We start from the raw sequence: 7,635 nt of genomic DNA, 5'->3' as shown, positions 1-7,635 counted from the left end.
TACAATAGACTTTATTCTGGGACATTGCATCGTCCCTTTTTTCCACGATTTCCCATTCTGTTTCAAAGCAGTGATTTATAATTCCTCACGTCTGACATGCTTTCTCCCAAAGGGTTATGAATGTTGCCCACACTCTTCATCGTGCTCTGCTTCACTGCCCCGTCGCGATACAGTTTTTCTGCTGCCGTTTCCACGGCGATGCGTTAATTGCACCTGCATGGTGTCCAATGACTGTTGGCTGTTTATGGTTATCCATCACCTTTTGGAATGCAAGTCCCGGCAGCCCTGGCCCTTGGTCAGGCGCCAGCATCCCATTGGCTGGGCAGCGGTGATGCGGAACAGAGATGAGTGACGGCTGAGGAGGAAGTGGTTGGGAGAGAGCGAGCGAGCGAGCGAGCGAGCGAGAAGGACAAGAGGAAGGGATCGGATTGAACGCCTACTGACAGCTTAAACGCCGCTGTCAGGAGTCGTCACCGCAAGTCTGATACCCCTCAGACGCAGCTGTGCCCACATCTGTAGACCGGGGCGAAAGTGGAGACGTTTATCGTCTTAACAATAAAGTGAGACGCTTTTTGTGAATGTTTTACTTTCTTGTACTGTTGCAAAACTTTACAGCCATTCTTCAAGACCTTTGAGCCTTTAAACCTCTCGGATGGTCCTGCGCCCCATTCATAGATAGACATCCCTGTTCCTTAATTTGTTAATGGACAGGGAATCTTTTAAAGGAAGTTAAGAATGTGACACAAGCAGCCCCCCCAACCCCACTGTTGGACAATGTGCCACTACCTGCCCGTGCACATCTGTCTGCTCTTGGTTCTTCCTTCTCAATGGCACCCCCTCCCCTCAGATCTCCCCCGCCGCGGCCACGCTTCAGTTGCACTTGGCTGGCGTGGAGAGAAGAAGAAGTGAAGAAAAAAGAAAGGAAAAATGTGGACCTGCTCTCCCCCCCCCCCCCTCCTCCGTCTCCTCCTCTCCGCTGGCCGACACTTTGATATATGAAGTGTGATTGCTGTTAGATTGTAGGCCGCTTTCCCTTGAAGGGTTTGACTTGGCAAGCAGACAGAGTGTGAGGGTCTGCAGGGGGAGGGGGGGGGGGTCTCAGGTTGTATCCCATGGCCAGTGATCCAGGACTAAAACAATCAGCCCATGCCCTGTAGGATACTATTACCGGCAGAGAGAAGGGGGGGAGGAACCTAGCATAGCCCGTAACATGTTAGGCTTCAAGCTTATTTTTTAGCTGTTTGAACACATTTCCTCTTTGTTCCGGACCGCCGTTACAAACATGTTAATGTGATGAGATTATGTTATTTCTTTGTGAGGAGGAGCAAGGGAGTTTTATCGTTTGTAATTCATTGCAAAGAAATTGGACGAGTATTTAAAAACATTTGTCCAATCCCGACAGGAACCGTTGACACAGACATTGACAACCTTTAGACTTCACTTAAACTGTGATTAAATATTGATCTTGTCTGTTCTTCCCTGGCCATCTCCAGTCTGGAAATGACACCGGATAGGCATGACCACACCCGTTGTATATTCACTCAGCATTCAACACATGAGATGAAAATAGATCAGTTGACTTAGTTTAATTTTTTTTCTTTAACCAATTATTTTGTATTTATTTTAGCTGCACTGATTGCAATCTACCCAAAACAAGTTTACTATGAGTGAATTAATGACTTTGTACCAGGAGGTCCAACCCGTGTCTCGCTCGTTCCAAACCAATTATTGCAGGCTCAAACAAAGCCCCTTGACTTTTGGAGCCTGTGTTATTAATGGATAACAGGACAGCCACTTCCCCAAATGGTGTTTTCCAAATCCATAGATAATGTTGCCTTTTGGGCCCCTCTAGGTTAAGGTCTCTTGTTAATGATGCCGTTATCGGTGTTCAGACGGCGGCTCCCCTCTCACAGGCCGGGCCCTTGTCATCAGCAGAGCTAGAGTTACCTGCGAGGGGCTTCAAACAAAGACTTGAGCATTAACCCCTTCCATTGTCTCCCTGACTCTCCATAACTTGTCTCCACCAGCAGATCCTTTGGACAAGCGTAGTCTAAGAGTGATCCACCACTATACCACTACCACTATCCACCCCCCCCCCCCCCCCCCAGCCCAAACCGTTTTGTTCTTTCTTCCCCCACCAATTTCTCCCCTGATTATCTGGATCAATGGGCATTAGGGGAGCCTGTCAGGGACAAACAGTGCGCTGCGGCTCCGCTTTCAGCTTTCAGGCCTGCCAGACGTCCCCGGGACTACCTGTGTGTTGGGGACCGGACGCAGATGGCTGCAGTAATCCACAGTCCCCACCACCTCCACCTCCACCACCACACCCCAACACAGTGTGTATTTAGCTGCACTCTGGCGTTGATACTTCTGATCTGTTTGCACTTTGCAGTTTGGTTTTCTTAGAGTGAACACGTCAGAAAGTGTGTCCCTCTTTCTGACTCTGTTTGTCACTTCTTTATTCTCTCTCTGTCCCCTCTCTCTCTCTCTCTCTCTCTCTCTCTCTCTCTCTCTCTCTCTGCCTCCTCTTCCTCTCTCTCTCGCTCTATTCTCTCCCCCTTCCCCCTCCTCTAAGACAGGTTTACATGCTGACCTCCACCTGGGTATTAATGTTGTGTTTAAACAGGTGCAGATGGAGGAGAAAAAAAAGGGCCACAAATACTGTGGAATGACCAGAGCTTGACTCATCATCATCATCATCGTCGTCCTCCTCATGCTCTGGCTTTGACCAGCTGGGTCTTGCTGAGATTCCCGTGTGTGTCTGTGTGTATGTACATGTGATCAAAGCTCCCTAAGCATCACCTGTTAGTGATGACAACACTGACAGTAGCCCCATTTGGTTTTGTTTTGATTCAAGAGTAATAGTCTGAACATGATGAAGAGGTGTGTGTGTGTGTGTGTGTGTGTGTGTGTGTGTGTGTGTGTGTGTGTGTGTGTGTGTGTGTGTGTGTGTGTGTTTGAGTAACGTTGGATTAATTGACACACCTGTGTTTCATCCGCGCGGTACACGCCACCATGCGTCTTTCAACGAGGGACAGCAGCTGCCGGGTTGGAAAAAGTGACTAATCAGTGAAGGTGGGGCACTTTAAGATCATCGGCATTCTGCGTTGGTTGTTCGACTATTTTCAGATCCTTACCTTACCCTATAGTATAGTAACTACCCACCATCCTCTGCTTCGTAGTGTTTTCTCAGTATTTTCTTTCTGAGGGATGGTGTAATAACAAAGTAAATACACGCTTGAAGTGCAATATACACACTCAGCTCACACCTTCTCACTTAATGAAATTTCAGAAGCCAAAAGGTGTCCAAACTTGTCTAGGGTTAATGCTTAGATTAGCTGCATTGGGTCAGTAAGCGGGGATATCGCGTATACATTCTTCAGTGACCCAGGATATTTTGGTTAGGAAATCAAAGATATCGATTGCAAGACTACAACCCCTTTTTTCTGTATGATCTGCATAACAAATAAGGACAATTTCACAACTCATATCAGCCAATCACTGCTATCTTTCTGGAACCCTATGACCTGAAAGGGAGGGGCAGGGGGGGTTAAAGTGGGAGGGGAAGGTATACGGGGGGGGGGGGGGATAAGGTGAGGAGCCAACCACTTAAGGCTTATACCTTGACTACTCAACCTGCAACCCTGTGACTCAACAGAGCTCCTCCAACCTCAGAGTGCATTCTTCTTCTCTTCAGAAGACTCCAAACCCGGGCAGATCATCAGTTCTCAGACTGATGCCAGCTCCTCAGAGGCAGACATGACTCCAATGGACGGACATTACTCTCTCACATCCTCGTTTATTTCATGACAAAACAAGCGACCATCACCGCCTCCTCCCCCAAGCGCATCTTTTGGCGGACTAAGGAGCCAGGGCTGCCCACACTTTCCTCCTGGCGTCCCATCTTGAAGACTTGACGATTATTTTTCCAAGGTCCAGGACAATGTTTGGCGCTGGTCGGCTGGTGTCCAGCCTCTTACCCACCGTCTTCCCCTCGCCCGCGACCCACTTCTTCCCAGCGTTCCATGCGAGGCTGGCCTCTCCGGCGGAGGGGCACCTTCTGTTCCCGGGGCCCTTCCTGAGCTACGAGTCACTGAGGAGTTACCTGCAGCCCCACCCCGGCAAGGCGGAAGCCTTCCTGCTGGCCTCGCACGCGGCCGCCATGGGCCGACTCACAGAGGGGATGGGTGAGCCAACCACCCATTGACAACCGCTGTACTCGAAAGCTAGCACACTGTTTACCGACGGGCACGCACACTGGATCCAAATTTTCTTGAAGCCAGCCCGCGAGCAGCACCATCTGATTGCTTTGCAAATGTTTACCAAAAGATTGTCTAACCGCTCGTAACTAACAATCAATTATCGGGCGCAGTGTTTAAAGTGGGGGCTCCCCCCTTTTTTTTTTTAATGAACGCCGTGGTAATTATCCAATCTAGGGCTATTAGTTCCTTGTCACCCGTCGGCGCTTGTGTAATTGCCACTTGCCACCGCAACTTTCCAGATGAACAGAGGCCAGCGAAGCAGCGGCGTGCGCGCGCCAACTACAGCAGCTGGCAGCTGGAGGAGCTGGAGAAGGCCTTCGAGAGCACCCACTACCCGGACATCTTCATGAGGGAGGCCCTGGCCCTCCGGCTGGACCTCATGGAGGCACGGGTGCAGGTAGGAGGCAGGGTGGAGGAGGTGGGGCCAGAGTTCGAGTCCGAGCGGATCGGTACCGACTGGGTGACTGAATAGTTGTAAACATCAGACCTTAACCCAATTGATCTGCATTAAACTGTTATCGAGTACATTTACATTAACATTTAGGGCATTTAGCTGGAGCTTTCATCCAAGTGACTTGCAATAAGTACATTTGTCATAATTAAGTGAAAAAATATATCGCTGTCGGTGCAGTAAGGATGTTCAAGTGTAAAGCGCTAACAATCGCTAGATGTCATATAGTATCTAAAAAGACGGGTTTACGGATCGTGTTGTTGTTGTTGTTTACGTTTGTTTCCCCCACCTTCTGGGCGACCCAGGTGTGGTTCCAGAACCGCCGCGCCAAGATGCGACGCCAGCTGAAGCTCCAGAGCCAGCTGGCAGGACGCTACACCGCCACGGACGTCAAGGCCACGGGGACCTGCGGCCAGGACGCACAGAGGGACCTCAAGAGTTCCCCCCACGCGGCCGAGGGCTCCGACGGCGAGCGATGGGAGGGACGAGAGGACTTATGGGCGGCGGATGCGACCCGAGACGCGACCCAGGACCGGACGCGGCCCGTAGACGGGAGGTGGGGGGTTGGCGGCGGCGTTGGGGGCGGCGGTAGGGAGGGTCCCAGCTCGGAGGACTTGCGTTCCTGCAGCATCGCCAAGCTGCGGGCCGAGGCCAGGAGACACGCAGCAGAGATACGAGGCACGGCGGCGGTGGCGTCCAGAGAGGAGGAGGAGGAGGGCGCGTGCGTCACACACACAGGAAGAGGGCTACAGGAGGCATGACGGATGGCCTTTTGCTCCTACTTGTACTTCCTGTGTGTACTGAACAGTCTGATTAAGAGGAGTATGGGGAGTCTTACTATCTATAGCCCAAATGAGGTCAGAGAGGGACTTATTTAGTTGGGCTCTAATGGGAGGGCCTTAGTTAAGTTTTGCTGATGTTTATCTTTTATTTTATTTCATTCTTATTTTTTTTACTCTTTTGAGTTTACTTGTCTTGTTTGTACAGTTTGGTGCCCATTATAAAGGAGTTTTGTCTTGGAACATTCATTAATATTTACTTTTTATATTCCTGCCAGGCCTTTTTTTGTTATTGTGGTAACATTTTGTTATATAGCTGTTTTGCTCCTTCTTTATTTCATATATCTAAAAGTGTACATAGCTTTGTTTAGTATTTGTCTCAAAATAAAAGTATACAGCCAACATAAAATGTGTTGACTACGTGGTAAAGTGAACACAAAAAAAGGTGAATTATCTCTGAAGGCAAACATATTCTCCAAACAAACAAACAATCATGGTTTTGAAGAAAAGGGGTCCTGTAGATGTCTGAATGATGTCATCAGTTTTCAGGCTTCCTCTGACCGGCAGGATGTCTGACCCAACACAAGACACAAACTCGGACAGGAAACTATGGAAGTTGCTGTAAATTGACCTTGCCAACTGTCACCTCAGAAAGTAATCAACAACTCATATTCTGTATCTGTCATTTAACCCTGAATTCGAAAAGAGTCAACAATTGTGTGGTTACAATTTTAATTGGATAACAATAGAGTCCAGGAACATCAACAGAAGTAGTGTTCAAGAACATCATTTGGTGTTTGGAGACACCTAGCCTCACATATCGTGTTTCACCAAATAATTAAATTCTGCCTGTGTAGGAGTCAAATATTGTTTCAGGTACCATATGAGTATTGGATGTTGTATATATATTTTGTTTGTTTTACAGAAATACTGCTGATAAAACGTGACCTTATTTAACAAAAAACACAATATATATAAATACATACAAATCTTATCACAAACACAGAAATCCTGATAAGAAATTCTCTTCCATTTATTTTCAAGACTGTTAATTTCCCGTCAGTTTTCTGTATCATTCAACAAAATACAAACAACTCCGTCCACGAAGAAGCCATGGAGGCCCACAGTGCCTCATTAATAAGACACGTGTATCTCAGCTGCTGAATTAAAATGCAGCCCTTCCTATTCATAGAGTTTATGTTGTTGTTTGTGTTCATGTTTAAATAGCCTATGTTTTGATTCGGTGGCAGTTGTAGTTTTACAGTGCCCTCCACTGGATATAAAAAAAAAAGAATACACCTATTATCTCAAATATGATGGCATGAGCACAATTATTATTTTTTATAAAAGCCTTGCGAATCATTCTTCTTCCATGCCCATGTTGACAATGATTACACTTCAGAGAGAGAACATTAACATTTCAGACAAAATAAAGTGGAGCTCAATGATATTTTCAGGACAAAGGTCCACAGTTCACATGCATTAATTAACTGTTCGTCCCTTTAGTTATGGTGGACATTACGAAGCCAGTGTACCAAGGGGGCTATAGCGTTCTAACACCAATCAATAAACAACGTTTCCCCATTAGTTCATAATCTCTGACCTAGCAGCCACGGATATGAGAATGAGACACATGTGTAATCAAAATCTGTGTTGGGGGTCTTGTCTGAATTCCAACATTAAATGCAAATATAACAGGGGGGACTGGCTCTTTTGTTTGTGAACACACAATGCGCTGGTTGTTATACCATGGGGAGAAATTAGTGTTTCTGCTTTTGTTTGTGCATCGTGGCAATTTCATTACAAGATAATGCGTCTAGGACAGACTTCTAAATGCAAAAAAGCACACAATAGTTGTAGACAATTAAGCTATTTTAATGTAAGCATACACTAGTCTCCTCTCTAGCAGAGTGATCCCAGAATACAGTTTCACTGAGCTATTTAAATAGTTTCACCCCATGCCCAAAATGCAGTTTTCAATGATCAGATCAGGGAGATGTTTTACCAAAGGACAGAGTTGCCTGTGTTCTCACCAAGCAGAAGAAGGCATAAGGGGGATCCCTGCTCCCTTGTGACCAGTTTAGCCCAGGCACAAAAGTTAACGTTAGATAACACTAGGAACGGGTGGCTAGACAATACAAAG

The 7,635-nt window shown here is 47.1% G+C and overlaps 1 protein-coding gene across 1 annotated transcript; it reads left to right on the top strand.

Annotated features, from left to right (window-relative positions):
* The first annotated feature begins 3,943 nt into the window (after positions 1-3,943).
* On the top strand, positions 3,944-5,530 carry si:dkey-43p13.5 (homeobox protein unc-4). The gene is made up of 4 exons (XM_056608911.1): positions 3,944-4,187; positions 4,502-4,659; positions 5,019-5,402; positions 5,522-5,530. The coding sequence occupies exons 1-4, from the start codon at positions 3,944-3,946 to the stop codon at positions 5,528-5,530; spliced, it is 795 nt and encodes a 264-aa protein (XP_056464886.1).
* The last annotated feature ends 2,105 nt before the right edge of the window (positions 5,531-7,635 follow it).

Source organism: Gadus chalcogrammus, chromosome 2 (genome assembly GCF_026213295.1).
Source record: "Gadus chalcogrammus isolate NIFS_2021 chromosome 2, NIFS_Gcha_1.0, whole genome shotgun sequence".
Lineage (NCBI taxonomy): Eukaryota > Metazoa > Chordata > Actinopteri > Gadiformes > Gadidae > Gadus > Gadus chalcogrammus.
Note: the sequence above shows the minus strand (reverse complement) of the source record. Positions and strands in the feature narration are given on the sequence as shown.

Bases quoted from the DNA above. Each gene is read 5' to 3' on its own strand.
- si:dkey-43p13.5 (XM_056608911.1), top strand. From the start codon at position 3,944: ATGTTTGGCGCTGGTCGGCTGGTGTCCAGCCTCTTACCCACCGTCTTC. The intron at 4,188-4,501 runs GTGAGCCAACCA...GCAACTTTCCAG, and splicing joins CCGACTCACAGAGGGGATGG to ATGAACAGAGGCCAGCGAAG. The intron at 4,660-5,018 runs GTAGGAGGCAGG...TGGGCGACCCAG, and splicing joins TCATGGAGGCACGGGTGCAG to GTGTGGTTCCAGAACCGCCG.